The following is a 16,744-nucleotide window of genomic DNA, read 5'->3' on the forward strand; positions in this document are numbered from 1 at the left end:
GATGACGTAACAACATGGGCAACCGTAGTATTTGACAGCTGAACAACAAATGCTCTTAAAATGAGCCCATTAGTGACATAAACATTTTAAGCCCGACTTTTTCTTTCATGAATTGAAACTGTCCTCTACCCTGTGACACCTACATCTGTGTGTGTTTTGCGGACTGAAGGCTCGTGGACAGACATCACCATGTCGTTCCTGGTGGACTCAGTCATCATGTTCACCTCACAGGTAACCTGCACAAGGAGTTGGGCAAATCGACGCATTTGTAACGTGCGTTATGGTCACTGAGCAACACCCTGACGTGGAATTAAACGTGCTATCTACGTAACGTTAGCTCTGACTGAGACCATCTTGAACTAAAGTTCACACCCACCCTGAATTTAAAGATGTCTTTTATCTAGAGGCAGGCGGTTAAAGATGTAAACACGCTTAACATGTTTCCGTTTTCACAGCAGATTACAGCAATTACTTAACTGAGATCAGCATCGTCACACGTCCTCATAACGTTTATGTTTATGCGGATTCAATAACTTTGCATTGTCTTTCCTCATGGACCACGTCTTTACAAATTGCATTCATTGTTTTCTTACTCAAAACATACAGTCTATGACTAAAACATCATCAACACTCTGTGCACAACCCTTTCAATTAATACAATTTTAGAAATTATTATTTATAATTATTACTGTAGGTTTATAAGCAACGACCAGATTCTAAATGTACTTACAATAATACTAATAATACATTATGTGGATGAGAGCTTGGGGCCAAATGGAATAGTCAGGGTTTTCTAGCATTGCCATGTATTTGTATAACTTGGTATCTTATACATGTATGTGTCGAATAGGTTTCATCTTTATCCATTTTGGAAACACTGAAAATAAAAATTAGCGAAAACACACCGTTATACATATTGCAGCACATTGCAGCATTTCTGATACATTTCTATCAGGTTGCAATTTCTAGTAAAGAATAAGAAGTAAGAAAGAAGTGCTATTTTCTTTTTTAACTGCAATTTTGAATTGTACAAAAAAAAACGTTTAAAAAACAATAGTGAGACATATTGTCAAATACATTGGTCAAAATACATTTTCATGATGAATGAACAAATATTGAAGTTCATGTTTGTTACGGTAAAATGAGTTAATGCATTTACTGCTTGATTGCGGATGTGGGATTTACTGTTTTTGATGAGTTGAAAGTGTCATTGCAGGAAAAAGTAGTTTGTAATGAGCATTTCCTCATTGAAAAATGAGACATGATACAGAGATGTAATCTTTCCCCTTTCTCCAAATAATTCCCATTTATTCCAACAGGTGCTGTTCTTTGGATTTGGCTGGTTATTCTTTATGCGGCAGCTGTTTAAAGATTATGAGGTAAAGTGTTATTGCAAAGCATTTAATTTACAATGAGAAACAACACATTTTAGCCTGGCCATCACCAATAGATATGTAGGCCTCATCAATCACTGGAAGTCCTCTCTGCTAACCGTCTTTGTGTTTGTTGACAGGTCCGACAGTATATTGTCCAGGTGGTTTTCTCTATCACTTTTGCTTTTTCATGTACCATGTTTGAGCTCATCATCTTTGAGATCCTGGGTGCCTTAAGTAGCAAGTGAGTACATTTTCTGAAGACTATAACTCTGTTTTATTGCTGCTTCTTGCAGATTGAGAATTTAAAAAAATGTCATGTCTTTGCCACAGCTCTAGGTATTTTCACTGGAAGCTGAATCTGTATGTGATTCTGCTGGTCTTAATCTTTGTGGTGCCTTTCTACATCGGATACTTTGTTGTCAGCAACATACGCCTGCGTAAGTATAGCTGTTTTGCTAGGTATTGAACATAAAATACTGGAACTAAAATTGGATTATGCTTTTTGACGGTTGTTTTCTTCCTGTCTGTGTGAAGTGCAGAGACAGAAGCTTCTGTTTGCTTGTATGGTGTGGTTTACCTTCATGTATTTCTTCTGGAAGTTGGGAGACCCATTCCCCATCCTGAGTCCAAAACATGGTTAGTGTGCGTCCTTCTATACTGATATATCTGCAAAGGTTGTTGTTGGCCAAATGAAACACTGGCGTCACTGTTGTCAGTCTATGGTTGTCTTTTCCGCAGGCATTCTGTCCATTGAGCAGCTCATCAGTCGTGTTGGTGTGATCGGAGTCACCCTCATGGCTTTGTTGTCTGGGTTTGGTGCGGTCAACTGTCCCTACACCTACATGTCCTATTTCCTCAGGTGATCTTAGCTGTGGGTTTTCTCTCAGGTTACCTTCAGCAGCCGTATCACACAGCTTGTTAATCTCAGTCTGTTTATGCATCAGACATTATTATCGGGAATCACATTCCTGTTTTCGTGACTCAAGCTGCCATTGCTTTGATGCTTCCTGCCTGGTTATTTTCAAAGGAATGTAACAGACAGTGACATCCTTGCTCTGGAGAGGCGGCTGCTCCAGACTATGGACATGATTGTCAGCAAGAAGAAACGGTGAGTGAAAAACAATATATGTATTATTTATTTTGTTGATACAATGAATAAAATAAATGATTTTGCTTCTACAATTTGTTTTGTGTGTGTGTGTGTGTGTAGAATTGCCATGACACGGAGGCAGATGTACCAGCGTGGGGAAGACCAGAACAAACAGACAGGATTCTGGGGCATGATCAAGAGTGTTACCTCTCCACAAACTGGCAGTGAAAGTATCCTTTATACAAATATTGGCTATGATTGCAAAAAGCTTTACTTTTTAGCTGTTATCAAATAACTATGTACTAATTGTTTACAGTATTTGTAGTAGATGTGAGCCTTGACTTAATCCTTCTAGACCTATCTCTGATCCAGCAGGAGGTTGATGCTCTAGAGGAGCTGAGTCGGCAGCTCTTTCTTGAGACTGTGGATCTGCAAGCCACTAAGGTAACACACGTGCATGCACACACACGCACACGCACACATACACACACATGCACACACAGGGCCGTGCAGGCACACTGTGCTTCACTTAACTATGAAGAAGAAAAAAAGAAGAACAGAAGAACATGCAGGCTATAATCTTGAATAAAGTTATGCAGGTGGAAATAAAAAACCTGACTTACAAGTGAAGGTTGGAACGTTCATGCTACATACTAGCATGTAGCATGAATGCCTAGCATTTTAAAGTAATGATTGATTGGCTGGTTTGCAACACCCCAACGCCTTATGGACGCCTTATATCCTTATATGTAGGGAGTTTCAGCATATTGTCTAGCTGTCCGGCAACTGTACTGTTTAAGGTTAAAAAACAATGCACGATACCTGCTCAGCAACAAACAGCAGACAGACACGGTTAGCGACTTGCTGGTGAACATTATAAAGCATATTCATTCAATATTTGTATATAAAAGAGTATATAGCAGCTAAAGAGCCAGACATTTCCCTGAGGAGTTGGTAAAGACCAAAAACAGAACTAAAAGGAGAGTTAATATTGGACGTACAGTCATCAGACACAAACAGGACTCCAAATGAGTAATAATGTTGCTCCATAACTGCTGGATCTGTAAATAAGTAACTCTCTAGTTATGTCAACATTATGTTGTCCCAACTCTCCAGTGATCAAAAACACAGATAAGACATACTTGAATTGCTGTTCAATTGTCTTGACTTGTGCAGTTGGTAGCTCGGACTCCTTTAAGACTCTGTAAACTAAAAGCTCAGGTTAAGTATAATCTGTGATGCAGTTTCTTTGACGGATTGGAGCTTTATCAGTTTTTAAGCTGTGTACAGGTGTTGATGCTTGTTTGTGTTTGCCTTCTATTGTCAAGCACCTCCCACCTCCCACCACCAGTTAATTATTAAGGCAGTGGGTCAGTGCTTGCTGAGGGAGCCATGGGCCAGTCAAAGATTACAGAGCTAGTTAAAAACATACAAGAAAAGTAAAGAAGACATTACTGACACTTAAGTCCTTTCTTCCTGACAGAGTTTAGCAATGTCTAGTTAGTTCTACATATCCTTAACCCGACCTTACAGCTGCCATTGTATACACCTACTTATAACGTTGTTATGGCTAAATTGTTAGCTTACAATTGAGTACTACCACACCCATAACACACACATCTATAGAAATGTCTCATTGGAGTACAAGTTCTGACTGCACCTGATGAATGCCAGTCCAGTATTTACTTGAGTGGCTGAGACTCAATCGTACAGTAAAAGTGATATAAAATAATTCACTAAAATAAATCAAAAAGCTCAGTAGAGCTGCAATATTTCTTCTCTTTCATTCTAGTACTGTGAAGGACTCCTGTACACAGTCATTTGATTCAATGGTTATATCGGCAATATAGATTTTCGCCGATTCAACCACACTAAACGTACCTAAACTTTAGGATCTCTTCAACATCAAAAAAACTTTAGTTACACATCTGTCACATTATACAAATCCGTTTCTGTACAAGATGTCAAGAGTCAGGTTTATTACTACTATATATCATCACATGCAGTATAACATCATAAATTATAAAAAAAAAAAAAAAAGATACACTTTTGATAGTATACTGCCAGGTATGCGCTTGACTTATCACATTTTATATACACGTTTATACGGATCAGATTAAAAAGTATTCTGCAGCTGCCCACGTTTGAACTGAAATTTAAACCTGCTGACACTGGATAACACACTTTTATCTATACACACTACGCCCATTTTAATGATCTCCTTTGCCTACATGCGATAAATGATTGCCTAATTCTTTACCAACACCTTTCCTTATCTTTAGGAGCGAATTGAGTACTCAACGACATTCCAGGGGAAATACTTCAATTTCCTTGGCTACTTCTTTTCCATCTATTGTGTTTGGAAAATCTTCATGGTGAGAACATTCACAATTATATTCTGGCATTGTGTCTTTCCCTCAACTCACACATAGATTATGTGAGTGCTATGGCCCAATCACAATTTTTTATTTTTTATTGTTTGACATGCAGTTATAAAGAAACAGTACCTTTTTTTTTTTTGTTTGTTTATTTAAATGCCTCTTCTGTCCACCATAGGCCACAATAAACATTGTGTTTGATCGAGTTGGAAAGACGGATCCAGTGACAAGGGGTATTGAAATAACAGTGAACTACTTGGGCATCCAGTTTGATGTAAGACACACACACACACACACACACACACACACACACACACACACACACACACACACACACACACACACACCTGCAGAAACCTGTCACGCTGCATGACCTCCTGTAAAGATAATTGACAGCTCATTATCATCTGCTCATGATCGCATTCAATTTTTTCCACATAGCCAATTATTTGATTGCGTTATATCTCACACTCTCAGGATTTGGCAGTATGTTTACATTTCAATAAATAAATAATGAATGCAGATTGACAGTTGTCATCTTCTGTCCCTACTTCTTATTTTTTTGCTTTGTTTTTCATGTTTTTTTTATTCTCTTCTCAGGTGAAGTTTTGGTCCCAACACATCTCCTTCATCTTGGTGGGGATAATAATCGTGACATCCATTCGTGGCTTACTCATTACCCTCACAAAGGTAAGACTATCACATGATACAAGTTGAAATGGCTAAAGATCTTGGGGCATATATATATATATATATATATATATATATATATATATATATATATATATATATGTATATGTATATGTATGTGTGTGTGATATATTTTTTTTAATGATGTTGTTTAACCAAAGATAATGCTCCTTGGTTTTTAGTTCTTCTATGCAATCTCAAGCAGCAAGTCCTCTAATGTCATTGTGCTTGTCCTCGCTCAGATCATGGTGAGTGTGCTGCTTTATAAATATCTTGTAACACAGAGCACAGCCTCCAAACAACAGATAAACCATAATCTTCTCCATCTGTCTCAATCCACCAGGGGATGTATTTTGTATCATCCGTATTACTGATGCGTATGAGCATGCCGCTGGAGTATCGCTCCATCGTAACGGAGGTTCTGGGAGAGCTGCAGTTCAACTTCTACCACCGTTGGTTTGACGTCATCTTCCTCGTCAGCGCCTTGTCCAGCATCCTCTTCCTTTATCTCGCCCACAAGCAGGCACCAGAGAAACAAATGGCCCTCTAATCCTCCACATGTCTTTCCCCCTGGATTTGACTACTGACCTGTGGGTGACTTTGAATCTGGAATTTAGAGATATCCAGAAATCAGTTTTTTATTGTTTTTTATTTTTCTTTTTTTTTTATCTTGACTACTTGTTCCTGAATCAGGAATGGCTGATTGTTGGATGCAAGCGATGGGGAACTGTTGGAGCGCATCAGGAAAAAAACTTGGAAAGTGAACTTTCTAGAATTAAGATATTTGCAGAACAGACTTTGCTATTAGTAATTACATTTTACCTGCAAATGCAACACTTAGATTCTCGTTATTTCGGCAAAACAATCTTTTAATTTCTTTTTTTCTGAACACACTGGAGCTGTACTGTTCACAGCAAATCTGTGCTTCACTCCTACTGAAGTGTAAAAGGACTATGAGGAAAACGTAGATGTCATTCATGATCTCCACTATAAAGCTAAATATATCAGTTAATTGTGAATAAAAACAAAAAGTAAGTTTAATTCAGATAGTATGTTTTCATTTATTGGTGTATGTGAAAATTGTAATTAATTTAATTTTGTTTCAGAAGTTGGAACATTAAATAAAGGCAGTAGAGAGAGAAAAATAAATACATGCACGGTGGTGTAATGGACCACGGTTGATTCGTGATTAGTACAGAGCTGAACTGTGGTTTAATTACACAGTTTAATGTTAACCATCAAAGTGTGAAATACAGTGTTAATGACAATCGTTATCCACCAATAATAAGTCGAATATGTGATTAGGACATCGGCATTTATTCTTTTCTAGTCGCGGATCTCTGCTAATGTTGCATTGTAAACAACAATCCGTGTTTAAATTGACACGAGGAGAGCTAAAGTGGCTCATGGACAACGAAGGAAGGTTTGTTTGCTTACATTATGATGCGTTCGGTCTCTGTTAAGTGAAAATGAGTATTGGGAAAAGTAAATTATAACGTTATCTGTTCACATGTAATCTCTTAAAATGTAGTTTTGCTGAGAAACTTGAATAATTCCAGTTGTATGAAGAAGATGTTTTCACAGCAATACAAATTAGACATATTGGAGAGGAATTGGAAGATGTTTACACAAGCTCTAAACAGCTTATAATAGATAATTAAAACTACTAAATGTATGCTATTTTTATTAATAAAAATACAATCTTTTATTTCCTTATCATTTGAAATGTGTCTTTTTTGAGGGAAAAACACTAAGTTAAGTAAAAACATAACATTTATTATGGTTCACAGACTTCAGAGTGGTTGGAATCATTTTTGTGATGGTGGCAAATTTTTTTAGTCTGGAGTCTTGTAGACCAGCTGCTATAATCAAACAACAATATGGATCATCAATTAGTATCGGCAGCAAAAGAAAACACGATCATGGATCTATAAAAGTTATATTTGCTTCTTTTGTACTGATCCGATCTGTGACTGATGCGTGAGACAATCCAAACTGTGAGTTTTATGATCCAGGCCACAGTATTTACTGGAAACAATAATAGTGTTGGCATAAGCTTATAAGCTTTGGTAGATATTTTATATTAGTCAGATCATTGTTAATCTATAAGTAGATATATGTTCATCAAAGGAAGACAAAAGTATTGACGAAAAAGTATACTTATCCCTTTAATTGTGCAAATATTTTTATATATATATATGGACAAAATAAAGATATCGTCATTGAATTTCTTGACTGTCCTTTTTTTCTGTGTCTCTTGTCTCCTGTGATATCGATTGCATGTGTGGAGCCCTGAGAGCTGATCGTTTAGAAAAGGATGGATCAACATTATTGACAAAGGCCAAATCGGAGAGCGGGTCCTTTCTGTGATTTTTCAGAGTCTCTCATCAAAACTGTCTTCAGATGAAGATGATGCGGTCTAGAAGAGAGGGGAAAAAAATCACAATTATTTTAGACATTGGGGGAAAAAAATATCCGTAAAGGCTTGTGGTTGAAAATGTATAAAAGGAACGACATGGGCACAAAGGAATGCACTGCTAAGACTCATGGGAGTCATGTTTTAAACCGTCATAAACCGAAGTACTGAAACGATTCAAAGTATGACCTAAAGATGGCGCTGATGAAATGTCTAAGAATCACCAAAGTTGTTCCAGTGTATATTATGGAGAACATGAATGTTATTTCACTCAAAACCACAATGATCACCTCATGGTGGTGCTGGTGAAAAGGTTATGAGGATCCATTGTTTGGGGAACATGAATGTCTGTACGAATTATCATGGTAATCCATCCAATAGTTGAGCTATGTTAGTCTGGACCACAGAGGTAGACCGACCAACAAACCAACATCGCCATCCTTTAAAACCCAGACACACAGCTGGTGAAACATGTTCCCTGTGAGGCTTTCAACAGCACCACTCACCCTCTCTCTTGCGGGTTCAGCTGGAGTTTCAGGTCTGGCCTCACGTTTCTCCTCTTCCTCTGGGGTGTCTGCGGTGTGGACCTGAGCATGAGATGTTTCCCCGAGGAGCAGGCGTGTGATGCTCACTCCCTGAGCTTTCAGTTGGTCATAGACGCTTTTGTCAGCCACCAGCATCTCCAAAGAGCTGCCACTGCTGCGGATCATTTCCACCACCTCCTCGTGGCTGCTCTGCTCCACATTTACCCCGTTGACCTCCACCACAATGTTGTCATCCTCCAGACCCGCCCTGTCAGCCACGCCACTTCTCACCACCTGAAACAAAGTGTTTGTCACCAGTTTGATGTGAAAATTATGAAATGCTGGAGATTGCTGTAGTTCCTATACCTCCTTGATGTGATTTCCAGACACCCCCTGGATGCCATTTAGGTGAAAGCCATAGCCAGTTGAGGCCTTTTCCATTTTACACAGCTTGGGCTTGAGCTCCTCCTTTCTATGCTGAACAGGTGTGGATGGTTGGACGGAAGCAGGTAAATTGAGGGCCTCTCTATAACTGGGTGGTGAGTTGGAGTCCTCCATATCTTCCAAGAAGACTATAGGAGACACTTTGGCCTGTGAGGGACACAGCAATGACATTTAGATTGTGTGCAGTTTATTTAGAAGTTTGGCAGTGGCACCCTGACTCACCTGCTTATACATTTGGTCCGTGTCTTTGTCCACCACTAGGAGGGAGCAGTTGTTTCCACTCTGTCTGATCTTGTCCACCACCTGGTGATGGCTGCAGCTGTCCACCTCCTGACCGTCCACAGCTACTAGTCTGTCCATTTCCTTCAGACCTGCTTTTTCTGCTGGGCCGCCTCTGTCGATGTCCTTGCACATGTGGCCTGCATGGCGTGAACGAACACACTTGTAAAACAGCCTTCTTTCCGTATTCAAATACCAGTTTGTAATATTTACATATGATCTTGCCTTTTTGGTTCTTCTCCTCCCTGAGAAAGAAGCCATAGCCATCAGGTCCTTTGCTCATGTTGATGACGTGTGGCTTGTGTGGGAGATGCTTGGCAGTGGCTAACCATGCTCCTATCTTCATATGTTTGTTCTGGTAGTGCTTGTCTGTTTCCCCGTCAACCAGCAGGAACATGATGCTGCTGCCAGCCTGTTTGATCATGTCCACTACTTGGTCGTGTGTGGAGCCCTCTACGTTCTCCCCGTTGATCTCCAGCAGGCGGTCGTTGACACTGACCCCCGCCCTGTCAGCCACACTTCCTTGGATCACCTCTATCATGAACAAACCCTGCTCACCTGGAAATGATGTTGTAGAAGATGTGAAAAAACTAAAAGGTGCAAACATTTAACAGACAGTTCTCATCAGTCGTTCTCTTGAGTAGTGACCTACTATACCTCTGACTTTCTGGAGAAGAGCTGCAGAGAAGTGGATCCAAAATACTAAAATATATTATTTTTTAACCTGGATGCCTTGAGTTACAAAGAAGTGAGCCTACCAGACCTCTGAAGTCTGGTCCTCATCCAAGCTAGCAACTCGAGGACATGCTAAAGACCTAAATGCATTACATCCGTCATTCTGGAGGAGGATATAAACTAACCAATTTCAGATTTATCTATCTGAAAAAACAAAAATCTGACTTGCCTATAAATTACTGATCGGAGAGCTAACAAATTAGAAAACAATGTTGTAACCATTAATAAAGCCAATGCAGCAGTTATAATCTATACTCCTAAATGTTCTATTTCATCATTCAGTCCCTGGGTAGATAAATAAAAAAAAAGGTTTGTTTGTATGTCGTCATTTAGTGCTTTTTAAAGCACTCTTTCATTCTCATTCTTTTTATCATATGCCCTAAATTGTCATTCAATAAACCTGTCTTCTCATCTCACCTGTGACTGAACGAATGGAAAACCCATAGCCTGAGCTGTGCTTAACCAGGTAGCAGAGTTTGGGTTTTAGAGCCGGTTTGGCCCCACCGTTGGCAACTGGTGTGCTCTGAGGGTCGGAAAGGGTCACCCCCTTTTTTTTGGCTCGCACGTATGAAGCTTCATCCAGGATGTGAAATATGACTGATGCTCCACTGTTTCTGACCATGTCCACCACCTGTACCGGGGGAACACACACAGCAGCCATGTGTATTAAAAAGATGTCTATAACAGTACAATGCCGTCATCCTACATGCTACTTACCTCTGAATGGGGCAGTCCATCAACAAATGTTCCATTGACCCGCAGGATGCGGTCTCCATCTTTCATGCCAGCCAGTTCAGCTGGACCTCCCATTTCCAGGCAGCGGATCAGGTGACCGTCCACAGCATGCTCCACCCTCAAGTAGAAGCCAAACGAATGACCCGGCCTCTTGGTTAGAGAAATCACCTTCGACTTGTACCCGGCCATGTCCTAACATGGAGGAGAGGGTTAATGATATGCACACGCAATCAACAGTTATATCTTGCAATGTGCTTTATGACACTGATGACTTTCCTCACAGCAGTTATTACAAAAAGAATAAAAATTGCAAAGTGATGATAAAGAAAATACTCTTAATATGTGGTGTAAACTTTGAGGCTGCGATATACAATGATAAACAAGGGACATACAAAAAAGTAAAGTGCTATTTTCAAGTTATTAATCTAACGCTTTAGTGAAGGAGTATCTTAAGCTATTTGATTTATTAATAACCTTCAAACTTGTTCCTTTGTCTCCCGCCTTGCCACTGCTGCCCCCCTTTAAACATCCATTTAATAGCAGATAACCCTGGAACTAAAGAAGCCATAGAAGTGCTGATAACTTCAGATGAATAGTTAATCTGCATGTCAGCAAAGGCAGTTAATTGTTAACAGCAGACACAGCTGACTGTGGTGACGAGTCTCCTTTATAAAGACAGCCTGGACTTTGAATGTCAATGTACCACCTTTATAAGACTGTCATATCCATATGGGAAGGTTCTAAAGCGTGTGTGTGTGTGTGTGTGTGTGTGTGTGTGTGTGTGTGTGTGTGTGTGTGTGTGTGTGTGTGTGTGTTAGTTTGTGGACAAGTGTGTGTGTGTGCGCCTACTATGTAGTTATTGTAGGAAACTGTATGTTCTGTTAGAGTCACACAGCTTTTCCTGTGTTGAAACCACCGCGTATACGGACAGGTCAATCCGGTCAGTGTGCAGTTGTTAGTTTTATAAGTTATACTCTGAGTACAGTTCACAACCATGAAACCTAAAATCACTGATTTTCCCATTCATCTTTTTGAATTTACTTGAAACAAACAATAGTTCCCTACTATACAGGAACAGTGTAACATATTTGGAGTACTTAACTGAAACTAATTGACCGTTTTCATGAGAAATATGATATGATACAGAAATATAATATAATACAGAATTCAGCAATATTGAGTGTCTTTGAAAACTTGGGAATCTCCAATAGAATTCAAAGTAAGGCTGTGAGGTTTTCAACACCTCAAAGTAAATATATTGCCTTCATAAAAGTCTACTCAACTATTATTTTTTATATATAATAAAAATGTATATTGTACTGCATGTTTCAAATCTCTTTGGCTTGTTGACCCCTTAAAACGAAGCAATGTCTACTCTAACCAAAAACTGAACTTTCACTGAACTTTCACTTAGTTTCACATATTGTTTGTGGCCTAAAGTGGTCAAATTATTCAGTAAATTACCCACAATATTGTACGTTTAAAGGGATTTTTTTCTTTTACAATATTTTTTTTGTTTTCCTTTTCCTAATGTCATAACTCTTCAGATTTCGATTAAGATCTGGAATTGGCCTTTAAATACATTCTGCGCTATGTGTTAAATAATGATAATATTAATAATAAATTCCAGGTAAACATTGTGGTAGAGTGTTTTCAAATGAAGCTCACCAGCTCGTCTCTGCTCGGTGTCCCAGTCCTAAGGAGGAGCTCACCTGTCCCTGCTTGGCTGTTATCTAACGTGTCTTGAACCTGTCCTCCCCCTCTCGCTCTCTCTTTCTCTCTCTCTCTCTCTGCAGGGACTTTGACGTGCCAAAGGTAAGCCTAAAGGGTGAGTTATTTAACAGTGTCTCGTGTCAGGAATGTCTCAGGAGGCGATGGCCCTGTGCAAGCTGTGCTCACAAAGGAAGATGGAACCACGAAGCAGTCATCTAGTTTAGGGTCAAAGGTTCACCACGCCGATGGCAATAAGCAATGCTAGGAATCATTATGGTATATGTATACATTACAGTCAGCACTACATTAAGGGAAATGCATCATGGGTATCCATTTGGATTGATCTTCCATTATTTGTGAAACAAAAATTAAAATATTTAAATATACTGCATATCTTGGCAGTATTGCATTACTCTAAGCTATAACCTAAAACAATATATTTTATTAGCGCAAAATCTAACAGTGAAACGTACTTTTAGAAAAAATGGAAATATGGTTTATAAAGAAAGTTTTGGTTCCAGACTTTTTTTTCTTTTCTCCTGTGTTTGAGTCGCAGTAGGAACCCCAAATTAATTCCAATACTTGTGTTTATTGTATGTATTTGTTCAGCAAAGTCTTGGGAAAAAAATGTATATCTGCAAAAAAAAACAACTTTTAAAAGATATTTTGATCAAAACAATGAACATCCAGCATGATATGAGCAAGATTTCCCAAAAATACCTCCTTGAGCGGTCACCGAGTTTTTCAAACTGTATTATGGTGCCCTAACAACAGCCCACATACTAATAAGACAGCTTTTTTGAAAGATTAGGACCTAAAGAATCGTAATCTGCAACACAAATCATAGTAGAACACAGCATGTTGGTGTTCAAAGGAGTTTCAGTCAAAAAACTGTGTCTTTGGTTCAAAAATGTAGTTTACGTAAATACTTAAAACTTAACGGTTACTTTAATTATGTTTCACGCCACATGTATCTTCTCACACGGGTTGCGGTATTGTAGCAATTTAAATGAAGTTAAACAACGATGTGGTTCCGGAGATAATATGTTGTTGTTTTTTGTCTGATAATAGCGGCAGGGGGATTTTCGCACACCCTGTTTTTAAAGGGCTAAAATATCATCTATCTCTGTCTCAGGATCTGTTTTCTTTGTACACTCATGTACCTTGGATAACTCTTTCAGTTCCTTCTATATGTTGTATCTTGACACCTATACGCCAATTTATTAGGTACACCTAGCTAAATCTGAGACAAATTCAAGAGTCGTGCTAAAACTCTACCTTCATGAAAGTTATAGGGTACAGGTTTAGCTAAACTATTTATGGGAGGTAATGGTTCAGTTGTATGGTCACTTAAGAGGCGGTAGTTTGTGTTTCGGTTGTATTAAATTGTGTTATACTGTATGTTTCAATTCACTTCATTAGATATGTATTGTTTTGACTTTGTTCTGAAGGACTTTGTTTCTTCTTAAACATGTAACTTAAGACAGTGACAATCAACTGGTGTAAAAACCTTGATACACTTCATTAAGCTTCAGGGAGTTTGGTAGATTAGCCATATAATGTCTTTCTAGGAAGCAGCTCCAAGATTTGCACCATAATATCATTACAGGTTAATGTTTGACCTACTGCCTAATGTCAATACGATACACCAGTACGAATAAAAGCCTATTTGATCAGCCCAATACTGGAAGGGACTAAAGGGACATTTATTTTCAGAAAGACACCCACAACATTCACAAAGTTCAGGGTGTAGTTTCTGAAGTTTTATGATTGCTGTGGTCTGTAACTATGGGAGAGTCCTTTAGTTATACAAGGCTTATTACGATACTGCTATCCTTGGGATGGGACAAAGGTGACCAAAGCCAAGCAAAACAAATCTGCAAACTATAAAAGTGAAGTCATGACTGTGCAAGAATAGTTTTTTACCATTGATCTTTAAATACATATTTTACTCGGAATCCAATCAAGAGGGTTCTGCTATAATCCAGCCCTCTATCTTTATCTAGGCCTTGATAGAGAATGTAAATCTAAGTTAAGATAAAGCAATTGATTTATTTACACAATGATAACAACCCTTTTTGGTCCACTCAGTTGTCAACAGTTCTTCTCATTCCCTTTCTGAATCTTTAGTTGACATTGTGAAAATAAAGATGGAGCCGCTGTGGACTGAGAAGAGACTCAGAACCATTTAAGATCCCAGAAGACGGAGTGAGGCTCTGGCTTGCATTTCTGCCATGTTGTCATAAAGATTATTTATGGGCATTTTCTAGCAATGGAAAAATATATTATTTTGTTGGAGAAGTGGAATTTATTTACTTTGCATGCACAAATGCAACACATATTTGTGAGATGATGCATGCATTTTGGGGTGTTCAGTGGGTGTGTTATTGTGCGTCTTCAGGAATACACTCCCTCGCGCACTCTCTGCTCATCCTCTTCTGGACTGCTAACCATTCCCACGCCACGCCTCAGTACCATGGGTGCCCGAGCCTTCAGCTGCTCAGCATCCAGGCTCAGGAACTCCCTCCCCCCACACATAAGACAATCAGACTCCATCACATTATTCAAGTCTCAACTCAAAACTCACCTGTTCAAACTGGCATACACATTATAACTGGTCCCTGTGCACTTCACTTGTTTTTATGTTGATGCTCTGTTTTACTGTTGTTTATATCTTTTATGCTTATCTTTTACCCTGTATTATTTTATTGTAATTGTAAGGCGACCTTGGGTGCCTTGAAAGGCGCCTCCAAATAAAATGCATTATTATTATTATTATTATTTTCATTTCTCATAAATTTATATTCTGATTATCTCTGAGAGCAAACAAAAATGTCCTTTCCCATAAAGCAAAGCCTTTTAGTCTTTAGCTTTAAAACCTGCATTAGTTGCACTATGATGTTATCCTTCTCTTTTTGGCACACTGCCATCTTTCACAGCGAATTACCGCCACCAACGGTAATGCGTATCGACAGATATACATTACCTTTTGGTAGAAAGATCGCCAGACATCCATTACCATCCTCTACAGTGTGCAGACTGGATCAAGTCGCCCCATGCCCATGCTGTGCAGTGCTTTGACAATTGGTGATATAAACAAAACAGCAGTCCACCTTCAGAGTTACAATCCTGATTGCCTTGATCACTTGGGGGCAGCGGAAACAAGCTGTGAACAAAAGTTTGACATTTCATCACCTGTTAGGTTGGTATGGGGAACTTGTTAGCAAACCGTTAGCAGACAATGACCAGCATCATCATTCATTTGTAGTCCTGTTTTTAGCCAAACTTGTTTTGCCTTTCCACACTTCTTCGACTCTTTACCTGTTAAATATTCTGCTATTTTTTCTATCTTATCGCAAACTGGTTCTGTCTATGTTTTGGTCCTGAGCAGGTTGTGTTCAGTGGGTTTTTAGAGCTTCTTTGCTCAAAGCAGCTGCCTGCTGCATCTATACACTATGCACTATGAGAGCGGCGAAGGTGAACCAGAACAGTAAAGTTGTGTGTGGGCCTAACAGCCAGACAATGAAGCTCCGTAAGGCCGAACGAGGAGAGCTTCAGATACGGGTGATAATAAATTTGTATTTCATCATTCTTACGCTTAAAGCAAAGAGCAAAATGCATTATTGTCTACCTCTAGTTCAGTGTTTGTTTTCACAAAAAACAGTCAGGTGAAAAATATGATATGGCGCAAAACTGTCTGCCACAAATTGAGCAACAAATGGCAGAATCTGTGCAGGATTGAAGGCGTCTGTCTCCACACTGGTAAATAGAGACACTCACACACAAGTGAGTGTGTCCTCCAGACCCCATGATAACACACACACACACACCTCCAACCCCGTAATCACGCATGCACTACCGGCTTGGAGCTGTTTAAACAATCGATCTCTTGGGTCCAGGAGCCACAACCAGGAGAGATGAAGTGAGTGGAAGGAGACAGAAATTGTCTTCAGCTCGGCTTAGCACTGATGCATTCACTATCCATTACCCTCAGTCATCACCTTGTGTTTGCCGGGGGGGAGGGAGAGTTTCATGTATTTCCATGACACCTACTGCCGGGATTACTGAATCCTCCAGTGCTGCAGATGTTTATTTGATCTGAAACTCAATCCTAGTGGTGTTTACAGTAACGACAGTAAAGTATGCACATATATCACCAGAGGATACAGACATGAGCTGTAAAGTGCCACCCCTGAAGTGATTACCTTCAACCTGTCTTCATCAGCAGTGGAGCCTCAGTAATCAACACACTATGCCAGTTTGTGATTACAGCACTCAACTGGGAGCACTAGTCGCTCTCTTCATCCTGATTGGCATCCTCACATGGCTTGTTTATCTGGGGTAAGTAGCCCTGCACATGACCT

At 39.3% G+C, this 16,744-nt stretch overlaps 2 protein-coding genes across 2 annotated transcripts; one reads left to right on the plus strand and one right to left on the minus strand.

The window, feature by feature from the left end:
• The first annotated feature begins 112 nt into the window (after positions 1-112).
• LOC306747707 (Golgi pH regulator) lies at positions 113-7,290 on the plus strand. Its single transcript, XM_079230792.1, has 14 exons — positions 113-231; positions 1,320-1,379; positions 1,514-1,617; positions 1,707-1,813; positions 1,911-2,012; positions 2,115-2,235; positions 2,404-2,484; positions 2,587-2,696; positions 2,822-2,910; positions 4,749-4,841; positions 5,023-5,118; positions 5,445-5,534; positions 5,717-5,782; positions 5,878-7,290. The coding sequence occupies exons 1-14, from the start codon at positions 190-192 to the stop codon at positions 6,082-6,084; spliced, it is 1,368 nt and encodes a 455-aa protein (XP_079086918.1). The 5' UTR covers positions 113-189; the 3' UTR covers positions 6,085-7,290.
• Positions 7,291-7,908: 618 nt separating this feature from the next.
• On the minus strand, positions 7,909-10,856 carry pdzk1 (PDZ domain containing 1; the record flags this gene model as incomplete). Its single annotated transcript, XM_079231458.1, has 7 exons — positions 7,909-7,953; positions 8,457-8,768; positions 8,841-9,065; positions 9,141-9,337; positions 9,411-9,755; positions 10,350-10,563; positions 10,650-10,856. The coding sequence occupies 7 exons, from the start codon at positions 10,854-10,856 to the stop codon at positions 7,909-7,911; spliced, it is 1,545 nt and encodes a 514-aa protein (XP_079087584.1).
• Positions 10,857-16,744: the final 5,888 nt, after the last annotated feature.

The sequence above is a fragment of the Taurulus bubalis genome, assembly GCF_910589615.1.
Source record: "Taurulus bubalis genome assembly, chromosome: 15".
Classification (NCBI taxonomy): Eukaryota; Metazoa; Chordata; class Actinopteri; order Perciformes; family Cottidae; genus Taurulus; species Taurulus bubalis.

Excerpts from the sequence above, each read along its gene's own strand:
- LOC306747707 (XM_079230792.1), top strand. The coding sequence starts at position 190 with ATGTCGTTCCTGGTGGACTCAGTCATCATGTTCACCTCACAG. Across the intron at positions 2,013-2,114 it reads CATCCTGAGTCCAAAACATG|GCATTCTGTCCATTGAGCAG; the intron begins GTTAGTGTGCGT and ends TCTTTTCCGCAG. Across the intron at positions 2,485-2,586 it reads ATTGTCAGCAAGAAGAAACG|AATTGCCATGACACGGAGGC; the intron begins GTGAGTGAAAAA and ends GTGTGTGTGTAG.